This window comes from Equus quagga, chromosome 1, assembly GCF_021613505.1.
Source record: "Equus quagga isolate Etosha38 chromosome 1, UCLA_HA_Equagga_1.0, whole genome shotgun sequence".
NCBI classification, from domain to species: domain Eukaryota; kingdom Metazoa; phylum Chordata; class Mammalia; order Perissodactyla; family Equidae; genus Equus; species Equus quagga.
In genome coordinates this window covers 102,707,727-102,732,089 of record NC_060267.1, presented here as the reverse complement: position 1 = coordinate 102,732,089, position 24,363 = coordinate 102,707,727, and the positions used below count along the sequence as shown (strand labels likewise).

Genomic DNA, 24,363 nt, shown 5'->3' with positions numbered 1-24,363 from the left:
AAAACTCTCTTACCTATAGAGAAACAAATATAAGAATTATAACTGACTACTGGTCAGAAACCATGCAAGAAGAGGGTGGAGTGAAAAATTGAAAGTGTTAAAAGAAAATCCTCCACCAACCTAGAGTTCTATATCTGGCAAGATTATTCTTGAAAAGTGAAGGAGAAATAAAAACGTTCTCAGATCAACAAGAGTACTTTAGAACTGCATCTCATTCACTTTTGCTTATGGAAACATCGAGGTCCAAAGCTAAGTGCCTGAACTAGGAAGGAGTAAATCCCAAACTTTTCTTTTTCCTTTTGCAAATCATTTTTTTTTTTTTTCAAAGTCAGTGTTAAAAATTGCGCAGTCTGGGGGCTGGCCTGGTGGGGCAGCGGTTAAGTTCGCAAGTTCTGCTTGGTGGCCCCGGGTTGGCTGATTCTGATCCTGCTGGGGACATGGCACTGCTTGGCATGCCATGCTGTAGCAGGCGTCCCACATATAAAGTAGAGGAAGATGGGCATGGATGTTAGCTCAGGGCCAGTCTTCCTCAGCAAAAAGCGGAGGATTGGCGCAGATGTTAGCTCAGGACTGATCTTCCTCAAAAATAAATAAATAAATAAATAAATAAATAGCGCAGTCTGAGTCCTTCATTTTGAAACTGGAGAAGTTGAGAGAGAAAAACTGATTTATTTGAGGTGCAATAGCAAGTTACTAGCCGACTTAGTATCCCAACTCAGCTCTCTTGATTTATTTCTTAGTGTAGTTTTTGTTCTCAGAATGATTGAGTTAGAGTCTATTTAAAAATATTTTCCCTGGCGGCGAGGCGGGTACTAAGTTACAAAGCATGAAAATCTAAACGTCCCAGGAGGAGGGCGTTCCAAAAGCAAGGAGTACATACCCGCACCCCCAACAACAATGCTCCGCCAGCCAGGACTACAACTCCCAGGCTGCCCCGCGGCGTGCGCTGCCCGCCGGGAGACGGCTCCTGTGCGTCTGCGCGGGAAGTGGAAACCCACGCAGAGAAGCGGCCGCGGGAGGTCTGCTGGCGCGGCAGCGGCGGCTGGCCTGGTCTCTTCGCTGCTCGGGCCGCGGCCCGCCCTGCCCGCCGCAGCCATGCCCATGAAGGGCCGCTTCCCTATCCGCCGCACGCTGCAGTACCTGGGCCAGGGGGACGTGGTGTTCAAGGACTCAGTGAAGGTTATGACGGTGAACTACAACACGCACGGGGAGCTGGGCGAGGGCGCCAGGTCAGTCCGAGCCTTGCGACGCCGACGGCCGTGGTGGCGCGCTAGTCCCGGGGAGACTGGAGCGGCCCCCTGAGCCTGCGGCCGTCGCCCCATTCTGCGGATGAGCAGACAGGAGCAGATTGCTCCGGGCCCACAGCGAGAAGAGGACGGCAGGGCCAGGCTTGCCGGCTGCAGGCGTGACGGGGGACGCGGAGGACGAGGCTTCCCTTCGGGCGGCAGGGCTGGCGCGGGGCGGCCGCAGCCTCCTTCCCACCCGGCGCCGGCGGGCGGGCGTGCTCAGGGGCGACGGCGCCGGGTGGGCCCCGCTCTCAGCCCGCCGGTTTTGTGTGCTGGTTTGGGCGAGTTGCTCCTCCTCGGCGTCCCGACCGGGATGATGCCTGTCGCAGGGCCCTGCACGTCCAGCACGGTTCTGGATGCCTCTGGCGCGGGTCTCGTTTGATCTTTACGGAAACCATTGCTGTCCCCACTCTAGGGAGGGGGAAAAGGTGCGAGGTTAAGTTAACTTGCTTCCCCAGGTACCACAGCTATCGAGCGAGCGAGTGGTAGCTCGGAAAGTGCTTCTCTCTCTTTTTTTTTTTTGAGGAAGATTGGCCCTGAGCTAACACCCATGCCCATCTTCCTCTACTTGTTGGCGTGGCTTGATGAGCGGTGCTAGGTCTGCGCCGCGGATCCGAACCCCCGAACCTGCGAACCCGGGCTGCGAAGCGGGGCGCGCGAACTTAACCGCTCCGTGGGCCGGCCCCTGGAAGGGCTTCTTTTGCAGGGCTCCTCACCGTCGTGATCGGGTCAGCGGGCTCCTCCGCCACCCCCACCGCCCCAGACTCCATAATGCTGTTTTCAGCCTGGAGCAGAGACTCACTGAGCCGAAGCTGGCGAGTGAAAGGTTTGGATTGAACCTTAAGGCAACAGCAGTGCTTGGGGCTTTGCTGGTGTTCAGTATAAATTTGTCGAGTGCCTGCTGAATGCTAGGCCACGTGTGGCGTGCCGGGAATTCTGCAGGGACCAAGGAAAAGGTCCCGTCCTTCAGAAGCTTCAGGGTTGGGTGTGGGATGGATCAGCACGGTCTGGGAGAGCATCTCCCTGGGGAGGGCCCCTCCCTGTGAGGGGCCTTGACTGCACCGCGCCTCCTAGTCATTTGCTGTCCCCTGGTGACTGGAGAACTTGGACCTGCTTGAGCTGGGATGAGGGCTTCCTGGAAGACTGGGTGTCACACGTGAATGGGCGCCCGGATGCTGCCTCATAACCCAGTGTGCATCCATCCGTCCACACTAGGAGTCAGGGCAGAGGCCAGGCCATGCCCGAAGCAGGGAGGCGACCTGGATGGACCTGTGAACTGGAAAGCGTGCCCTGTGTCAAGGGGTCATTAGCTGCCTGGCTCCAGCTTAGCTCCATGTGGGCTGTGTGGAGCATTTCTGATTTGTCCTGCAGCCAGAAATTTAGATTTTTATGTAGATATCTGGTTTTCACATGGTCAGCCAATCAGAATAAGCCTGTAGGCACTATACTCAAGTATTTTAATACCTTTTAGGTAAACAGGATCCAAACAGCCATTCTGTGTTTCCTTGTTCCTAGTGATAAGGCCTTGCCTGTCCCGCCTGTGCCCTTTGTGATTTCGCGCCTCTGCCTGACTTGCTTTTTCTAGCCCCCAGGCCTTTGCTTGTTCCTGTGCCCTCAGCAGTTCAGCTGTCCCCACCTGGACCTTGCTCCAAGTGCCAGTGGCCAGTGCTACAGCCCTGGGCTAGCCATCGTCTTGGGGTGTCTGCCGGGTATGTTGGGAGCTGCTTTGTTCAGTATCTGAGGGCTAAGTCTCTGTTGACCTCTGCCAGGCGCTCTTGCCTTTAAGATGCAGTGACAGCAGTGACAACTGTTAGCGTTTATTGAGTTCTTCCTGTGTGTGCAGCCCTGAGCCCCAGGATCTAGGTGAATTTGATAATTTGATAGTCACAGAACCCTATCTGTGGAAGAAGTCCAGATGCTAATCACGGCCCTGGTTCTTTCACTTACTAGTTGTGCTCCTAGTTGTGTGTTACTTAGCTTTTTTGACCTCAGCTTCCTTAGTCATAAAACCCTACCTTTCAGGGTCACTGAGGATTCGAGTATAAAGTGCCTAGTGAAGTGCCTTTCACATACAGCAGGTGCTCAACTAAAGTTTCCACAGTTACTGACTTTCCTCCCATGCTTCAGCAAGAACCATTTAAAAGTCCCTGTTGAATTTTTGTCCTAATAGTTTTAGGTGTGGGAAAGTCCTGCATGGATATGCCCTGGTTTGTTTGCACGGAGTTCTGGGATACTCTGCTGTGGGGTGGGAGTTGAGCGGAAGTGTCCTAAGCCCAGGAAGGTAAACTCAGCCTTTGAGCTTCAAGCCCTGTGTGCTGTTGTGGCCTGCGAGGCTTCTAGAAGTACCCTAACTCCGCTTCCTCCCCCAGAGGCAACAACTTTCCACACTAACCATTTAATTAGTGTTACCTCCCTATAGTTAAATTCCATCCTTAGAGAGCTGCTTCTTACTTGTTTAGCTTTAGGCATTATCTGTTGACTTGCCACTATGGAAAATGAGCATCTGGCTTTTTGCCCACCATGGCCATTCCCCGGCCCCCAACATGTGCATAGCACTGCACCCGCCATTCTCCCAATACAGTCCTTTCAGAATTTTGGATAGAACAATATTCACTGTTTAAATGTGACTTTTAAAACACTGTACGCAGTTGAGCCAAATAGAGTACTGTGACTGCTTTTCCTTTTTTGTTTTTGCAAAGCTTTTTGTTTTCTCTAGAGTTAATAATTATCGTGGCTTTTGTTTTGTTTCAACTGCAGATAGATTTCATCTGCTTTTGTTTCTTTCAATTATGGAAGTCTCCCCAAATAAATGGTCACACAGTCAGGCTTTCTGTTGATTTATCAATTTCATCTTCTTGAAAATAGACTACAAGCTCCCATCTGGAGTGGTGGTTCTGCATCATAATCATCTTGGCATAAACACTGAGGCACAGAGCAGTAACTTGCCCTGGGTCATACAGCTGGGAAGTTGGTCAAGCCAGGTGACTATGTTTCTGTCCCATGTACCACTTGCACCTTCTGTCGTCTGGTGTATGCAGCAGGAAGCAGAGGGTGCATTTAAATTCAGATCATTTGAGGAGCCTTTAATTAAGGAACTGTTTACAGAGGTGTGGGCAAGAAGCCACAAGGAGCAGTGCAAGACCCCAGGTCTGGGCTTGCAGGAGTGAGGGGGAGAATGATTATTGGAACCTGCAGACAGACAGGCTGCCTGACAGGAGCCCACAGGGCTGGGACTCAGGCAGGGGCTAAGCCAGGGAAATAAATACCTTGACTACCTCCCTCCTAGTCTTTTGCCTATGCTTCCCATTGGCCCAATGCAACATGAAGCCAGGGGGCAAGGAAGCTCATTTCTTAGTCCATATAGGTTAGCCATTCAGGACGGAGAGCGAGTGGAAAGGGATCCAGACATCCAGTGGTGTCCTCTAGTGAGGGACGTGTGAGTCATTTCTGTCCTTTGCTGTAACAAATACTGCTGCAGTGAACCTCACACACCTTTGCGTTCAAATGTGAACATATCTAAAAGCAGAAGCAAAATCACTGAATCAAGATACATGCTTTTGTTTTTATTTTTTTTAAGATTGGCACCTGAGCTAACGTCTGTTGCCAATCTTTTTTTTTCTTCTTCTTCTCCCCAAAGACCCCCCAGTACATGGCTGTATATTCTAGTTGTGGGTTCTTCTGGCTGTGCTATGTGGGACACCGCCTCAACATGGCTTGATGAGTGGTGTCATGTCCGTGCCCAGGATCTGAACTGGTGAAACCCTGGGCCACTGAAGCTGAGCGCACGAACTTACACCACTCAGCTATGGGGCTGGCCCTAAGATCTATGCTTTTAAAATTTTGCTAGTTCCAAATTGACCTACAAAGAAGTTAAACCAATTTATATTCTTTTTTTTTTTTTTTTAAAGATTTTATTTTTTTTCCTTTTTCTCCCCAAAGCCCCCCGGTACATAGTTGTATATTCTTCGTTGTGGGTCCTTCTAGTTGTGGCATGTGAGACGCTGCCTCAGCGTGGTTTGATGAGCAGTGCCATGTCCGCGTCCAGGATTCGAACCAACGAAACACTGGGCCGCCTGCAGCGGAGCGCGCGAACTTAACCACTCGGCCACGGGGCCAGCCCCCAATTTATATTCTTTTATTTATTTATTTTTTTGAGGAAGATTAACTCTGAGCTAACTGCTGCCAATCCTCCTCTTTTTGCTGAGGAAGACTGGCCCTGAGCTAACATCCATGTGCATTTTCCTCTATTTTATACGTGGGATGCCTACCACAGCATGGCTTTTGCCAAGCAGTGCCATGTCCGCACCCGGGATCCGAACCAGTGAACCCTGGGCCGCTGAAGCAGAACATGCGAACTTAATCACTGTGCCACTGGGCCGGCCCCCCAATTTATATTCTTAAGGAAATGTTTCCTCACTTCTATAGCTTTTTTATCTTTAAATTTTTATTTTTTCTGCCCTCAACGAACTGATAATTTACTGAGAAAATAAAAAAGAAAAGAATTAAAATATGTAGTGTTTTAGATCGTGAAAACCCTGAATTTAACTCTAAACAGAAGGAGGCAAGGCATTCAAAACATTTCTTCCAGTATCTTTATAGGGCATGCTGGATGGTTCTTGCTGGAGACATAAAGTAGGTACTGTTATTATGTTACAGATGAGAAGTTAGACTCAGATGAAATACCTGCTAGAGAACACTCAACTAGTCAGAGTTAGCGGTGATGCAGCATTTAACCCCGGGTGTTTGAGAGCAGAGCCTAAGCTGGACCATATTTGTGTTATATCAAACTCAGTATTTCCTCATTTAGGGTAAATTTGAACTGTCTCAGGAAACAGATCCATACAGGGAAAGGAAGAACAACAGATCTTAAGAATTGTGAAGACAGTTTGCTTATGTCTATAGGATGTGAAATAGTCTATTGCGATGGTGGGAGAATCATTATTGAAGCTATGGAAAGTAGTTGTGTATCAACATGACCTGTCCAATTCAAAGATATGCTTTCTTCCCAGATGGCAGATCTGTAATAATATAAAAATCTAACTTGTGCCCTTTCCTGGGATCTCAAGTAAAATGTCTCTTCTTGAGACTGTTTCTGACATTTCTCTGCCTTCAGACAACAATCAGTCATTTCTTTATCCTGTGTAATAAAAGTAATTGCAGTTCTTGAGAAATGCATAGATATAATATTTTTCTAATGTAATCATTGACTTACATATCTGGTAAATTGAGCACTCCATTTGAATAATAACAGTGTCTAATTTGCCTTGTCATATATACAGTTTAGCATAGTAATCTTAATATTAATGCTCAGTAGAAATTTGTAGAATGAGTCAATGTAATAACAAGTTTTCTAGTTAAGAAAATAAGTGATAAGAAAATATCAAATATCACTACAAAATTCTGATAAGAACCAGAAAGTGCTGAGGATAAATGTTGGGCTTTTTTTGTGTATGTGTGTGTGAGGAAGATTGGCCCTGAGCTAACGTCTGTGCCAATCTTCCTCTATTTTGTATGTGAGACACCGCCACAGCATGGCTTGATGAGTGGTATGTAGGTCTGCACCTGGGATCCCAACCTGTGAACCCTGGGCTGCCAAAGCAGGGTGTGCAAACTTAACCACTCTGCCCTCAGGCTGGCCCATGAACTTTGGGCTTTAATTTCTTGTTTTCATGTGAAGTTGAGGTTTGACAAAGTTTTAAAGGTAAAGTGATTACCAGGATTTGGCTTTCTGGTACACAGTTTAATATGGAATACATGGATTCTGCCCTGGGGCCAGATGACTCTTGTGAAGATTTTAAACATGTATTTTCCTTGAGTTTTATTAATTTCATGACAAGGAATTTAAGCTTAGAAGGAATGGGGGAGAAAAAGAGTCTGATATGTCTCATATTGGTAGAATGCAAGAATCTCGTCTCTCAAGGGATAAAGAAAATCAGCAGAAGGAAGTCTCAGTAGTTCCTGGGAGAAAGTATTGTAAAGTGTATCAGGAGTCATGGTCATGACTTTGGATGGCACAACATATGGGTCAGAGACAACATGAACTCGAGATTCAAATCTAAGTAGAAAAATACAATCATATAGGGAACTCTTAAGTCCTGAGATCTAAAATATGGGTGTGTACATTGTTCAAAAGCAACATGTCTGAAAGAAAATGTGCCAGTTATTGATAGCCACGTACACCTAAGACTGTAAGCATGATAGAGTACGTGTGAATGAAGCAGAGGGAAATGAAGAGACAAGTGAAGAAATGAGCTGGGAAAAGATAGAGACACAGAAGGAGAGGGAAAGGAGGGAGAGACTGCAGGAGAAAGAGAGAGAGGCACAGAGGGAGAAAGAGAGGGGAGGGGAGAGAGACTAAAGCTGTTCTAATCAGATGGGAAAGAATGGATGATAGGAACAGATGATGTGTCTCCAGTAACAGAATGTGAAATGGAAGGCTTTATTTTAAAAGATATGTTTGAATGAGTTCCTCTATTAAAGTAAAAATTGCAATTATCCTCAAGTAAGTATTTGGAGTGGATATTTGAAAAAGAGATTGGAATTTTTGTGGTCTTAGAGGATAAAACTGGGATAGGTGGATGGAAGGTATAAGACGAGAGATTTTTTCTCAATTTGCTAGTCATTTACAGTTTTGAGCTCTTCAGAAACAGCCTATAATGTGTCATGAGATAGTATTTTCCTACCACTAGAAGTTGGAAGAAGAAATTGTCTCTTTTTCCTGAATGTTGGGGAAGAAATGCATACATTTATCAGGAGGTTGTTTTAGATGTCTCTAAGATCACTTACAGCCCATGAATTTATTTAACACCTTACTAAGCCAAAGACATTTCACATGGCTTTCTCAGATCTCTTTATCTCGGATATTATCATTCATGTACCGCCCCCCCCCCCCCCCCAACAAGGTCCCTTCTGCATGTCAGCACTTTCTTCTCCATCTGTGCTCCTCATTCCTCTTCATCTCCCCTGTTGCTCCTCGATCTATCCCTGTCACCTCCTTCTGATTCATCTAAAAATGTACTGGCTTCCATTGCCTTTTAAAACATTCTCTGAGATTGGTCACTACCTCAGACTAGCATGTCATTTCTCTCCCGCTTCACCAACTACCCTCCCTTCTTCCCACATCCATGCTGCTCACTTACTCCAACTCTTTGCAGTTTGGCTTCTGTCTCAGAAGTAAGTGAAATCCGTTTTCCTAAGTCACAAATGACCTATTGATTTCAGTTTTATAATGTTTTATTAAGATGTGACAGGAAAGAAGATTCAGTATAATATTGGGAAGAGATTTTTAAGATTTCAATAAATTCAGACATAGAATTGGTTGCATCACGAGGCAGTGATTTTCCAGTCACTGGTGGTCTGGTAATGTACCACAGCTCCCTTCCCTAATTTATCTGCTTATGGTAAGAGTTCTCCCTGCCGTGCTTTCTGGATGAGGAAGGCAAGCAGCATGAACTCTTTGTTGCTAAGGCGAGCATAATATAATGTACTGGAAAGATCTGGAGGGCTTGTAGAATCCTAGGAGTCCTGATAATGGTTAGGAGCTCAGGTGATTGGGGAGCGGGAAGCACAGAACTGTGCTACTCAGAACAGGTGCATCAGACCCTGCTCCTCAGATTGATACTTTTCCTTTGGTTTGAGCAACACTATGTCAGGATCCAGTTTTTTGCCAGATATAGAGGTACCAGAACCTGACTCCTTCCTTTTGCCATTTTTATTTTTTTTTTTGCTCACCTTGGAAGGATGCTTGGGAACCAAGTCTTTATTTTGAAAACTGGTAAATAAAGAGAAAAACTCAAGAATTTATCTTATGTTTCCCATGAATATACCCCTGGGCAGCCAAATAACTGATGAGGGGAAGTTTGTCTTTGTAGAAGCATTTCAACAATAAATGAAGACGGGATAGTAGAATTGGAATATCGTCACTTTCCAAGCCCTGAGGAACTGGGCCCCAATGGCTGCCGGCAACACAAAAAGAGAGCCACCCGGATACTGCGTGCTTCTCGATGAAGACGACAGCACCTACAAAGGAGTCTTCCTCCCCTAAAGTCAAATCTGACTCGGATAAAGCCTCTAGATTCAACTGTCAGTTTGCAGGAAGTAGAGAGGGCAGGGGATAATGATAGATAAACTACATTATAAGGCTGCAGTCAACAAGATCCTGACTCTGGGAAACTGTAGCACAAATGATCCAGTTTCTTCAACAATAAATTGCAAGGGGAGAAAAGAGGTTATAGGGAAACCTATAGATTTAGAGACCTAAAAGACATATTCCATAAAAAAACCCCAATAAAACTGTATTGTTCAGGGATGCAGAGTTAGATGATGAAACTGCAAAAAAAGAAGGTAACAATGCATACAAAAGGACAGTGCAGCATGGGGACTGCACTTAGTAATGCCTTATTATATATTTGAAAGTTGCTGTCTTAAAAGTTCTCATCACAAGAAAAAGACTTGTAACTGTGAGGTGATGGATGTTAACAAGACTTATTGTGGTGATCATTTCACAATATATACAAATATCAAATTGTCATATCGTACACTTGAAACTAATTAAATGTTATGTGTCAGTTATATCTCGAAAAGGAAAAAGTTAAAAGTCGGGACAGTGGTTATTCTTTGTGGTGAGGGGGAGGCTTTGTATTTGAGATGGGCATAGGAATGGCTTCTGGAGTGACTGGCAGGGTACTGTATTTTTTCATGGAGGGTGAACTTTTTATAAATAACCTTAAAAAAACTCTTCAGCGATCTAAGAGGTGAAAAAGAATCATTTTGATTTATATGACTTTATTGGGAAGATATTGAGAATCTCCCTGTGATGACAGGTCATTTGGGTTTCTGCCTATTTGTGGCCTTTGCCTTTTGTTGTTATTGAATATACATCTTATTATTGATGTGTAAAACTCTATATCAAGGGAAGTAGCATTTTGTTTTATGTTTTGCAAATATTTTCCTTTTGGTTTGGCCAGTGTTGATTTTGTTTTGGGTAAATTTTGCCATGCTGTTGTTTTAATGTAGTCACATTTATCTGTATTTTTTTTTTTTCGAGGAAAATTAGCCCTGAGCTAACATCTGCTGCCAATCCTCTTTTTTTTTTTTTTTCCTGAGGAAGACTGGCCCTGAGCTAACATCCGTGCCCATCTTCCTCCACTTTATATGTGGGACGCCTGCCACAGCATGGCTTGACCAGCAGTGCATAGGTCTGCACCTGGGATCCCAACCGGTGAACCCCAGGCTGCTGAAGCAGAACATGAGAACTTAACTGCTGTGCCACTGGGCTGGCCCCCACGTTTATCTGTATTTTAAACCTTCTAATTTTAAAGGTTTTCCTATTCCTAGATTGTAAAAATATTTCCCATGTTTGTTTTCATGGTTTCATCCATTTTTAAATTGTGGTATAATCTACATAAAGTGTACGCATGTAAGTATACAGCTTGATGAACTTCCACATATGAATACACCCCTGTAATCACCACACACATCAAGATCTAGGACATTTTGTAGTTTTGTTTTTACATTTATACTTCTCCTTTGGCGAGTTCTGGGTTAGTGCGCAATGTGAGGTAGGGATACAGATTTCTCTTCCTTCAAGTGACAAACCGGGAGTCCCAACACTCTCTGTTCAGAGAATTCATTAATAGATTCCTGAGAGCTGCTTTTCTAAGCCTTTTGGGTGGCAAGGTCCCCTGAGAATCTGATGAAAGTTCTAGACGTTCTCTCTAGAAGAACACACAGGTAAACAAAATTTTACATTAAAAACTCTATTTCACAGGTTTAATTTCTTCCTTTTTCAGGAAATTTGTGTTTTTCAACATACCTCAGATTCAATACAAAAACCCTTGGGTGCAGATCATGATGTTTAAGAACATGACACCATCACCCTTCCTGCGATTCTACCTAGGTGAGTGCGGGACCTCTCTGCTGTAGGCCAGGACTGTCTTTCCTCCATCCATTCCTCTTAACTGTAGCCATCAGGGTGATCTGAGATTCAAGCTCTTGGAAACTTCCAGAGGTCCCATCACTGGTGCACAGTGCCCCCTGAGATCTGGACTTCTCTTCCCCCAGCCTCATCTCCTGTTGCCCCTGTATGCCTTACATGCCTCACACTGCATGGGCTAGTTGTTCCAAATTCCCTTGCCACACCATGCTCTGATGCCCTTGCTCCTGCTGGTTCCTCTGCTGGAAATCCCCTTTCTACCTTTCTTAGCTTATTTAATTGTTTTTAAATCCTTCAAGACTCAGCATGGGCACCACTCTCCCAGGAAGCCTTCTCTGCTCCCCTAGAGTGGCCCTTCCCTGTGTCCCGAAGCTCGTCTCTCTCAGTGCTGGCCACATTCTCTGAAACAGTGTACGTGTCTCTGTGTCCTCTTTGGGCCATGTGCGCTTACATGGCCGCGCTGCTTTCCTGCCCCCTCGAGGTGCTAAAGTGAATGTTTGTTCAGTTAAGTTGGGCTCGGTGCTTAGAAATGAGAAGACCAGACGTTTTGGCCCAGCCCTCTACTCTCTCATTCCGACTGTGAGCCAGTAACCTTGCCATTGCTGCATTTCTCAAGTGAAGGCAGAATGTCTACCCTGCACAGTTAGGAGAGTCAAAAGAAGTGTAGATTGGGAAACACCTCAGGACACAAATGATGTTCTTTCATTCAATCAGCAGATTTGTACAGAGCCTGCTAGGAGCTGGGCACTGTTCTGGGTGCTGGGATGTCAGGGAGCCACACCACAAAGCTCTGTGCCCTTGTAGAGATGCCATGATAGTCTAGCAGGAGCAGACAGAATGAACAAGAAACTTAACAAGATGGTATGTTAGAAGGTAAGTGCAATGAAGAAAAAGGGAGAATAGAGCAAGGGAGGTGAAGACAGTGGTGGCGTGTGGCAATTTTGTATATGTATTTTGTGTTTGCATTTTAAAAAATTAACTTTATTGAGGTGTGATTTACCCGTAATGAATGCAAGGGTCTAATGTGCATTGATTGAGTTCTGACGACTTTCCCAGTGAAGACCCAGGACATTTCTAGTACTCCAGAAAATTCTCTAGAGGTGCTTTCCAGTTAATTCCTGCTTCCACCAGAGGCAACCACTATTGCCTCTTTCACCATAGATTAGTTTTATTTGTTTCAGAACTTGATATAAATCGAATCTCACAGTATATGTTCTTTTGTGTCTGGCTTTTACTCATCATGTCTTTGAGACTTATCCATGTTATGTGTATCAGTAGTTTATTCTTTTTTATTGCTGAGTAGTATTCCATTACTGTCATATACCGCAGTTTATTTGTCCACTCACCTGTTGGTGAACATTTGGGTTTTTGTTAGATGCCAAGGCGGAGTTAGAAGTATGAGATTTCTTGGAGCTAAGGGGAGAGGGAGGAGAAGTGGGCAGGGAGTCTTCAGATGGCACAACAGGTTTGACATCTCTGAAAGGAGAGGCGAGGGAAGGGAAGCAGGTCTGGAAGGAGGTACCTCAGATGGTGATGCAGGTCTCAGAAAGTCTGGGCCAACTGAGCGGAAGGTTCTAGTGCTGTGTCGGGCAGAAATGACCATGTCCTAGAGCTAGGTCAGGGAGAGCCTGAGCTTGGCTCTGGTGTGCAGTGGATTCCAAAACACAACAGCTGTCAGCTGGCTGCTTCTCACAGGAGGGCCTCTTGAGGGGAGGTTTGAGTGATGGGCCTCCATGGCTGCCAAGGGTCGTTTCTAGTTTTTGGCTGCTAAGATAAGGTGCACATCAGTACCTTCTTGCACAAGTCTTCTTTGTGGACATGGGCACTCAGTTCTTCTGGGCATATGCCTCAGGATGGGATTTCTGGGTCATAGAATAGATGTGTAATGTTCTTAAAAACTGTCAAACAGATTTCCAAAATGCTTGTGCCATTTCACCTCCAGTAAGCAGGGTGAGAGAGTCCTGTCCTGATGGCTCCGCATCCTCATCCAGACTGGTATTGTTATTTGTTATTAGTTTCCTTTGTAACAAATCACCACAAACTTGGTGGCTTAAAGCAACACAAATTTCTTAGCTTATGGCTCTGTATGTTAGAAGCCCAGCATGGCTGAAATCAATGTCAGCAGAGCCTTCCTTTCTGGAGGCTCTATGGATGAATCCATTCCCGTGCCTTTTCCAGCTCTTAGGGGCCACCCACATTGGCTTGTGGCCCGTTCCTCCATCTTCTGACAGCAGCAATGCATACCTGGCTGTTCTTCCACAGTCACATGTCCCTCTGACCACAGCCCTGATGGGTTCTCTGATTTTAAGGACTGTGTGATTAAGTTGAGCACACTAGATTATCCAGGAGAATCTTCTTGTCTTCAGGTCCTGTAATCATGTCTGCAGAGCCCCTTTTGCCACATAAGGTGACATATTCACAGTTCTTGGGGGAATAGGATGGGGACATCTTTGGGGGCCATTATCCTGCTCACTACCTTGTCTTTTAAATTTTAGCCATTCACATGGGTGTATGTCTCATTGAAGTTTTAATTTGCATTTCCCTGTGACTGTCTTCTCATGTACTTATTGGCCATTCATATTTCTTTTGTGAAGACTGAATCTTTTGTCTGTTAAAAAAATTGGGTTTTCTTATTGAGTTCTTTATATATTCTGGATTCAATTTCCTTTGTCAGATATATATATTTTGAGTATTTTCTCTCAATCTGTGGCTTGCTTTCATTTTCTTAATGGTGCCTTTTGAAAGCAGAAGTTTTAATTTTGATGAGCTGCAGCTTATCATTTGTTTTCTTTTATATTTAAAGCTTTTCATGTCTTGTCCAAGAAATCTCTGCCTACCCCAAGGTTGCAAAGGCTTTCTCCTCTTTTTCCTTTGGAAATTTTATAGTTTTAGATTTTACATTTAAGTCTATGATCTAACTTATTTGTGTATTAAGTGAGGATAGCGATTGAGAGTCTTTTTTATTTTTTTAGATTCTCGATATTCAATTGTTACCACACCATTTGTTGAAAGACTCTTCTTTCCCTTATTAAATTTCCTTGGCATCTTTGTCAAAAATCAATCAGCCATGAATGGATAAACAAAATTCACTGTATTCATTCAGTGGACTATTACTCAGCTACAAAAAGGTAGGAAGTTTGACACATGCTACAACACAGATGAACTTTGAAAAAATTATGCTAAGTGAAGAAAGGCAGATTCAAAAGGCCACATATTGTATAATACTGTTTATATGAAATGTCCAGAATAGGCAAGTCCATTTAGAGACAAAGTCAGGGGCTGGGGAAGGGGTGGTGTGGGGAATAGAAAGTGATTGCTTAATGAGTACAGGGTTTCTCTCTGGGGTGATGAGAAAGTTCTGGAACTAGATGGTGGTGATAGTTGCACAACATTGTAAGTGTACTAAAAGCCACCAAATTGTACACTTTAAAATAGTTAAGGAGAGAGAATGACATCAGCATCATGGTAGAGTGGTCTCTTCCCTTAGACTGGCCCCCCTCAGATACAGTGAAAAGGACATTCATACAACACAGTAGACGTCTGAGAGACCTACGCAGCTATACGTGTGAAGGTGGAGGTGCTGGACCCCCGGGGAGGAAGTGGAAGGAGGTGAGGGGATCTCCTCTCCCTCTGTGGCAGTGACCCAGGGTACAGGACCACGTGCTGCTCTGAGAAGAGAGGGGGGAGGGGTGGCTCTCTGTGGGAACACCTTCATTTTCTGAGTTGCCTCCTGGCCATGAAAAGCCCCACACAGAGGAGGCCAGGCAATTGCAGGGGTGTTTTCATCAAGCCTGTACCCCAGGAGGGCAGATAGTGAGGGCAGGGTGAGAATGCCCCCAGGATGCACACACGAAGGGTAGCACCCCTCCCACTGTCCAGCACACTGACCAGCTTGGCTGCTAGGTCAGAGCAAAGGACCCCCACCAGAGCACATGCACATTCATTTTGTAAAGCAGCAGCAGTAAGTCGACAATCACAGATGTGCCCTGTCAGCATAGATTCCAAAGGACAGACACAGATGCCAGGGATCTCCGCAGGCTCAGAATACACAGCTCTTGCCGACCCTCCTGCAGCGGCAGGTGGAATCTGCAGCCAGATACTTCCACTATGTGAAGGCATAAGTCCATGCCATCAAACAGTATGAAGAAATATATTAATACTCAAGAGCAGAAGGAAAATGACAAGCACCCAGAAATCAATCCTGAAGGTGCAGAAATTTACAATCTAAATGGCAGAGAATTAAAAATAGCTATCATAAAAAAACAATGAATTACAAGAACATTCAGAAAGGCAGTTCAATGAAATCAGGAACAAAATTAATGAACAGAGGGAATTCTTCACAAAAGGGATTGGAACTATAAAGAAAAACCAATCAGAAATGTTGGAGATGAAAAACTCAATGAATGGCATAAAAATCTGGAGTCCTTGAATAACAGAGCTGATGTTATGGAAGACAGAATTAGCAGCTTGGAGGACAGAAATATAGAAATGATTCACATGGAGAAGGAGAGAGAACAAAGATTAAAAAGCAATGAAGAAATTCTCCAAGAAATATCTGACTTAATTAGGAAATGCAACATAAGGATTATAGGTTTTCCAGAGGGAGAAGGAAGGGAGAAAGGAGCAGAAAGCTTCAAAGAAATAATATCTGAGAACTTCCCAAACCTGGGGAAGGAGCTGGGATTGCAAGTAAAAGAAGCTAAAATAACTCCTAATTTTATCAGTGCAAGAAGACTTTCTCCAAGGTAAGTGTCAGTAAAACTGGCAAAAGTCAGTGACAAAGAAACCTCTGTTAGGCTGTCAGCGGATTTCTCAGCAGAAACCTTACAGGCTAGCAGAGAGTGGAATGATATATTCAAGATTCTGCTAGATAAAACCTTTCAGCCAAGAATACTCTATCCAGCAAAATTATCCTTCAGATATGATGGAGGAATAAAAACTTTCCCAGATAAACAAAAGCTGAGGGGGTTCATTGCTGCAAGATCCCCCTCCCCCCAAGAAATGCTCAAGAAGGCCCTCACGCCAGAAAAAAAAAAAAATAGGGTTTACCAAGCCTTGAGCAAGGAGATAAATAGGCAGACCAAATCAGAAAGTTGCAGCTCTCTACGAGGACAGGTTAGCAAACATTTAAATATAACATTAAAGGTAAAGGGAGGGGCCGGCCCTGTGGCCGAGTGGTTAAGTTTGCACGCTCCGCTTCTGCGGCCCAGGGTTTCACCAGTTCGGATCCTGGGCACGGACATGGCACCACTCATCAGGCCATGTTGAGGCGGCGTCCCACATGCCACAACTAGAAGGACCCACAACTAAAAGTATACAACTATCTACTGGGGGGATTTTGGGAGAAAAAGCAAAAAAAAAAAAAAAGAAAAGATTGGTAACAGATGTTAGCTCACCTGCCCATCTTTAAAAAAATAAATAAAGGGAAGGAAAACATAAAACATAGAAAATAACTATAATCTCATCACTTTAATCACAAACTTACAACACAAAACGGAATAATATGTGACAACACAATAACTGAGAAGGGGAAGAGGAGGGGGATGGAATCTGCTTAGGCCAAGGAAATAAGAGGCTATCAGAAAATGGTCTGTCTTGTTTATGAGGTTTTTTATACAAACCTCATGGTAACCACTAAACAATCAGACACAAATGATAAAACAGGAAACTGAGAAAACCATCACAGAGAACTATCAAACTGAATTGGCAGTCTGAAATACACAGGAGGAGAAATAAGGGAAATACCAAACAACTGGAAAACTGGAAAACTGATAAAATGGCAGCATTAAGCCCTCATATTTCAGTAATCACTCTAAATGTAAATAGATTGAATTCTCCAATCAAAAGACACAGAATGACAGAATGGATTAAAAACACAAGACCCAACAATATGCTGCCTCCAGGAAACACTTCTCAGCTCTAAAGACAAACACAGGCTCAGAGTGAAGGGATGGAAGATGATGCTTCAATCTAATGGCAAACAAAAGAAAGCAGGTGTTGCCATACTTATATCAGACAAAGTAGACTTCAAGATAAAACAGGAAATGAGAGACAAAGAGAGGCAGTATATAATGATGAAACTGACACTCCACCAAGAAGACATAACACTTATATATGCACCCAACACAGGAGCACCACAGTACAGAAAGCAACTATTAACAAACCTAAATGGAGATATTAACAGCAAGACAGTAATAGTAGACCTTAACACCCCATCAATGGATAGATCATCCAGACACCAAGTCCACAAGGAAATACTGGAATTAAAGGAAAAACTAGACCAGATGGACTTAACAGATGTATATAGAACACTCCATCCAAAAACAACAAAATACACATTTTTCTCATGTGCACACAGAACATTCTCAAGGATAGACCATATGTTGGGAAACAAGGCAAGCCTCAATAAATTTAAGAACATTGAAATCATATCAAGCATCTTTTCCAGCCATAATGCTATGAAACTAGAAATCGACTACAAGAAAAAAGTTGAGAAAGTGACAAATATGTGGAGACTAAATATGCTACTGAATAGTCAATGAAGAAATTAAAGGAGACATAAAAAAAATCTGGAGACAAATGAAAACTAAAATACAGCATACCAACTCATATGGGATGCAGCAAAAGCAGTCCTAAGAGGGAAATGCATAGCAATACAGGCCCACCTTAACAAAACAAGAAAAATCTCAAATAAGCAATCTTAAACTACACCTAAAAGAACTAGAAAAAGAAGAACAAAGCAAGCCCAAAGTCAGAAGGAGGAAAATATTAAAAATTATCGCAGAAATAAATGAACTAGAGACAAAAAATCAAAAAAGAAACAAAAATGAAAACCTCAGTAGAAAGGATCAATGAAACAAAGAGCTGGTTCTTTGAGAAGATAAGCAAAACTGACAAGCCCTTAGCCAGACTAAGAAAAAAAGAGGCTTAAATAAGTAAAATTAGAAATAGAAGAGGAGAAATTACAATGGATATCACAGAAATACAAAGGATTATAAGAGAATACTATGAAAAACTATATGTCAACAAACTGGACAATCTAGAAGAAATGGATAAGTTCTTAGACTCATACAACTTTCCAAAACTGAATCAAGAAAAAATAGAGAATCTGAATAGACCAGTCACAAGTAAAGAGATGGAAACAGTAATTGAAAACCTCCCCAAAAATAAAAGTCCAGGACCAGATGGCTTCTCTGGACAATGCAACCAAACATTCCAAGATTTAATACCTATCCTCAAATTATTCCAAAAAGTCAAAAAGGACGGAATACTTCCTAACACATTTTATGAGGCCAACATCACCCTGATACCAAAGCCAGACAAGGACAACAAAAGAAGGAAAATTACAGGCCAATATCGCTGATGACCATAGATGCAAAATTCCTCAACAAAATATTGGCAAACGAAATACAGCAATACATTAAAAGGATCAAACACCATGATCTAGTGGGATTTATAACAGGGATGCAGGGATGGTTCAACATCAGCAAATCAATCAGTGTGCTACATCACATTCACAAAATGAATAAAAACCACATGATCATCTCCCTAGATGCAGAGAAAGCATTTGACAAGATCCAACATCCATTTATCATAAAAACCCTCAATAAAATGGGTATAGACAGAAAATACCTTAACATAATAAGGGCCATATATGACAAACCCACAGCCATCATCGTAGTCCACGGGGAAACACTGAAAGCCATCCCTCTGAGAACAGGAACAAGACAAGGGTGCCCATTCTCATCACTGTTATTCAACATAGTACTGGAGGTTTTGGCCAGAGCAGTTAGGCAAGAAAAAGAAATAAAGGGTATTCAAATTGGCAATGAAGAAGTGAAACTCTTGCTGTTTGCAGACAACATGATTTTATGTATAGAAAACCCTAAAGAACCCATCGGAACACTACTGGAAATAATCAACAACTACAGCAAAGTTGCAGGGTACAAAATCAACTTACAAAAATCAGTGACATTTCTATAATAACGAATTCAAGAATACAATCCCATTTCGAATAGCAACAAAAAGAATAAAATATCTAGGAATAAATTTAACTAAGGAGGTGAAAGACCTATACAATGAAAACTATAAGACACAGTTGAAAGAAATTGATGATGACATAAAGAAATGGAAAGATATTCCATGCACGTGGAGTGGAAGAATAAACATAGTTAAAATGTCTGTACTACCTAAAGCAATCTACAGATTCAATGCAATCCCAGTCAGAATCCCAGTGACATTCTTCACGGAAACAGAACAAAGATTCATTCATGTGGGGCAACAAAAGACCCTGAATACCCAAAGCAATCTGAGTAAAAAGAACAAAGCCGAGGGCATCACAATGCCTGACTTCAAACTATACTACAAAGCCACACTAATCAAAACAGCATGGTACTGGTACAGAAAGAGACATCCAGATCAATGGAAGAGAATTGAAAGCCCAGAAATAAACCACACATCTATGGACGGTAATCCTCAACAAAAATGGAGAAAGGGAAGTCTGTTCAATAAATGGTGCTGGGAAAACTGGACAGCTACATGTAAAAGAATGAAAGTAGACCACTATCTTTTGCCATACAGAAAACTTAAAATGGATTAAAGACTTGAACATAAAATGTGAAACCATGTAACTCCTAGAAGAAAATATAGGCAGTAGCCTCTTTGACATTGGTCTTGGAAGGATCTTTTTGAATACCATGTCTACTTGGGCAAGGGAAACAAAAGAAAAAATAAACAAATGGGACTTCCTCAGACTAAAGAGCTTCTGCAAGGCAATGGCAACCAGGAACAGAAGAAAAGACAGCCCACCAACTGAGAGAAAATATTTACAAATCATATATCTGACAAAGGGTTAATCTCCAGAATACATAAAAGAACTCACACAACTCAACAACAAGAAAACAAACAACCCAATCAAAAACTGGGCAGAGGATCTGAACAGACATTTTTCCAGAGAAGACATACAGATGGCCAGTAGGCACATGAGGTGTTCAACATTGCTAATCAGCAGGGACACGCAAATCAAAACTACACTGAGCTATTACCTCACACCCATCAGAATGGCTAATATTAAGACCACAAAAAATAAATGTTGGAGAGGATGTGGAGAAAAGGGAACTCTCGTACACTGCTGGTGGGAATGCAAACTGGTGCAGCCAGTATGGAGAACAGTATGGAGATTTCTCAAAAAATTAAAAATAGAAATACCGTACGACCTAGCTATCCCACTACTGGGTATTTATCCAAAGAGCTTGAAATCAACAATTCAAAGAGACTTAGTCACCCCTATGTTCATTGCAGCATTATTCACAATAGCCAAGACGTGGAAGCAACCCAAGTGCCTATCGAGCAATGAATGGATAGAGAAGATGTGGTATATACAATGGAATACTCCTCAGCCATAAAAAAGACAAAATTGTCCCCTTTGCAACAACATGGATGGACCTTGGGGGTATTATGCTAAGCGAAATAAGCCAGACAGAGAAAGACAAACCCTGTATGATTTCACTCAGATATGGAAGGTAAACGATCATATGGAGAAAGAGATCAGATTAGTGGTTACCAGAGGGGAAGGGGGCTGGGGGATATGCATAAGGGGCACATATGTATGGTGACCAACAAATAATAATGTACACCTGAAATTTCACAATGTTATAAACTTTATGACCTCAATAAAAGAATAACAAAAGGAAGGTTTGATCAACAGAAATAAAGCTTAAACTCTAAGTTCTTACCTAAAAAAATACAAAATAGAAGTTAAAAGTGTGAATTTTACGTTTTATTTTACCATACACAAAAAAGTCACGTGACCAATATTTCTGAACTCTTCACCCCTTTCACTGTCTTTCCTTATACTAATATCACCACAATGTCTTGGTTTTTTTAAGTCTTAAGATCAGGAGGTATAAATCTAACTTTGTCTTTTTTCCCTCCCAAATTACTTTGGCTATTGTAGGTTCTCTGTATTTCCATGTTAACTTTAAAATCTGCTTGCCAGTTTCTAGAAAACTTGCTGGGATTTTGATTGGAATTATGTTATCGATCATTTTGAGGAGAATGGACATTTGAACAATATTGAGTATCTTTTATGACTATTGTACATGGTATTTTAAAAAATTTCATTTTTTAGAAGTACAGCTGATTTTTGTAGTAGGCCTTGTGTCTTGCAACCTTGCTAAATTCACTCACATAATCATTCCATCTGCAAACAGGAAGTTTTACTTCTTCCTTCCCAATCTTTTTCTTTCTTTCCCGTGTGTGTGTGTGTCTTTATTCACTGGCTAAAGTGGCTGCAATATTTTGCATTTTACCAGTAATGCAGGAGAGTTCCAGTTACTTTGCATCCTCACTAGCACTTAATATTGTCCATTTAAAAGGAATTTAGCCACTCTGGTATCTCATTGTGGTTTTAATTTGCATTTTCTTAATGACTAGTGATATTAAGTATCTTTTCATGTGCTTATTATTAGCCTTTTTTGGTGGTGGTTGTTAAATGTTTATTCAGATATTCTGCCTATTTTTTCATTGGATTATCTTATTGTGAGAGTTCTTTATATAGTCAGGGTACAAATCCTGTATCAGATATATGCATTATGAATATTTTCTTCCAGTCTGTGGCTTTTGGTGTCTTTTGAAGCACAAAAGTTTTGAATTTTGATGAATTTCAATTTATCAAATTTTTCTTTTATGGATCATGTTTTTGATGTCATATCTTAAAATCTTTGCTTAGGTAAGGTTATGAAGATTTTCTCTGTTCTCTTCTGAAAGTTTTAGCTCTTACATTTAGGTCTCTGATCCCTTTTGAGCTCCCCCTCCTTTTTTTTTTTTAATTTGGCGAGGTAAAGGTCTAAATTCATTTATTTGCATGTGGATATCCGGTTATCCCAGCACCATTTGTGGCAAAACTATTTTTTCCTCATTGAATTGTCTTGGCATCTTTGCTGAAAATCCATTGGCCATACATATGAGTGTTTATTCTGGACTCAGTTCTGTTCCATTATTCTATGGTCTGTTCTTTTGGTAGTACCACACTGTCTTGATTACTGTAGCTTATAGTAAATTTGAAATTGGAAAGTGAACATCCTCCCATTTTCTTGTTCAAAATTGTTTTGGCTATTTTTGGTTTTCTGCATGAATTTTAGGCCCACCTTGTCTGTTTCTACAAAAACACCTGCTAGGACTTTGATAGGGATTGCACTGAATCTATAGACCAGTTTGGGGAAGAACTGCCATCTTAAATGATACTGAATCTCTCTATCCATGAATGTGGAATTTCTTTCCATTAAAATAGTACGCTTTTGTACATACTTAAGATTTGTCTGCTCATGTCTAAAGAAATATGGAAAAAAGGAAGGGTGGCATTATGAGTTATATAAACAAGCATATTTATTTTATTGTTAAAGTTTCTCCACTAAAAGCAAATCCCAAATCACCACCATTTGAGGCTGAGGAGCACACTGCCGAGTTTCAGCTTTTCTTCTCCCCTTTGCTTCCTGTTTCCAGATTCTGGGGAGCAGGTCCTTGTGGATGTGGAGACCAAGAGCAATAAGGAGATCATGGAGCACATCAAAAAAATCTTGGGGAAGAATGAGTGAGTTGCTGGGATTGACTTGGAAGGGAGCAAACAGCCTAGAGAATTTGAGAGAAGGGGTGCATTGGGAGGGGTGTTGAGAGGGCAGACTCCCTGACAGCAAGCCACGGACACCAGCCGGAGAGCATGGCTATAAAGTCTGTTCCATCTGGCTTTGCTGCGCACAGATAGGTGACCGTAAGTCACTGAGCCTGTGTGAGCTGTACCTTCCTTGCTGTGAAGTGGGGATGAAGATGTCCGTCCCTCCTGGGGTTGAAGGAAGCTGAGATGCTGCTGAAATGCTTGCCCTGGATGGCTCTGACCACCTCTGTCCTTGGGAATCTCAGCTTGGAGCTGCTGGGTGTCTCTTCCTGGGACCTGCTGTGACACGTCCTTTTTCTTTCCATGGATGAAAGGAGGAAAGGGAGGGAAGCCAAGAAAGTCTGTCTTTGCGAAAGCAGGCCAGTGTCTTTCCAGGCCCCTGTATCCTGGTTGTCAGCCTCTCGGCTGTCGGAAGGCTGACCGCTGCTGTGTGGGCCTGTGGCGAGTGATCTTCCCCCACGGGGCCTGACACTGCTCACATGCAGGCCTTCCTGCTGTGCCTCCTCCCTCCTCTGGGAGGCCTGTGGGGAGGGAAGGGCTAGGCTTTGGCAGTGAGGAGCAGGTTAGGAGGCGGAGATGCAGCTCTCCCTGGCTGATGTGGGGGTTCACTCGCTAAGTCCCATGCTTCCCAGAGGCTCAGAGCAATGTTCCTTATGCCTTCTTGTCTGTGCTTTTTGGCAGAGAAACCCTCAAGAAAGAGGAGCAAGAGAAAAAGCAGCTTTCTCACCCAGCACACTTTGGCCCCCGAAAGTACTGCTTACGGGAATGCATCTGTGAGGTGGAAGGGCAGGTACCCTGCCCGGGCCTGGTGCCTTTACCCAAGGAGATGACGGGAAAGTACAAAGCAACTCTCAGAGCTGGTGCCCAGGACTAAGGCCTTAGGCCACTAGGGGCTGGGGCTACCTTGGCCACAGGGAAGCCTTGGTCCTGTCCCTGGAGAGACTCTGAAGAGCTTTTTGCAATAAAAGGATCCCTGTCACACACCTGTGTGCAAGGACGTGGGGGAAGGGAAGGAGTATCTGCAGTTGAGCCACTGAATGAATATCCCTCCTGCAGCAGGTCAATAAAATGCTTCTGTCTCCAGCAGTGTGGTGTGTGGGGTCTGCTAGGCACAAGCAGGAAGGCCTGCATGGGGAGAGGGCTTTGGGATGCGGAAGAGTAAGGCCGCAGCCTGTTGACATCTCTGTCTTGGTCCTGCGGCCCTTTCCTGGTCTCCATCAGCTTCGGCTCTTCTTCCAGACCCTGCTCTGGAGAATTAGGAGCTGCTGTGGCCGTCTGGCTGGGGCCATCTGTGTGGATGGTCCCCTCCATTCAGGCTCTTTGGGTATTTTTCAGAAACCCCAGGGCAAGCCTTTGTGCAGTGTTCACCTTTTAACTTAAAGCCCACCGACCCTTTCCTCCTGAGGGGCCTGGCCGTGGGTGTGCCAGAGAGGCAGGAGGCCCCTGGTGGCTGGCTGGCAGACCCACCTCAG

The 24,363-nt window shown here is 43.3% G+C and overlaps 1 protein-coding gene across 1 annotated transcript; it reads left to right on the top strand.

Moving 5' to 3' along the window:
* Positions 1-986: 986 nt before the first annotated feature.
* MRPS25 (mitochondrial ribosomal protein S25) lies at positions 987-23,977 on the top strand. Its single transcript, XM_046644496.1, has 4 exons — positions 987-1,229; positions 11,078-11,184; positions 22,723-22,810; positions 23,573-23,977. Exons 1-4 carry the CDS (start codon positions 1,096-1,098, stop codon positions 23,763-23,765), a joined length of 522 nt encoding a protein of 173 aa, XP_046500452.1. The 5' UTR covers positions 987-1,095; the 3' UTR covers positions 23,766-23,977.
* The last annotated feature ends 386 nt before the right edge of the window (positions 23,978-24,363 follow it).

What these genes read in the sequence shown, in the direction of transcription:
- MRPS25 (XM_046644496.1), top strand. Translation starts at nt 1,096, where the DNA reads ATGCCCATGAAGGGCCGCTTCCCTATCCGCCGCACGCTGCAGTACCTG. An exon ending in GAGCTGGGCGAGGGCGCCAG is followed by an intron (nt 1,230 to 11,077) that starts GTCAGTCCGAGC and finishes TTCCTTTTTCAG; the next exon opens with GAAATTTGTGTTTTTCAACA. An exon ending in AAAATCTTGGGGAAGAATGA is followed by an intron (nt 22,811 to 23,572) that starts GTGAGTTGCTGG and finishes GCTTTTTGGCAG; the next exon opens with AGAAACCCTCAAGAAAGAGG.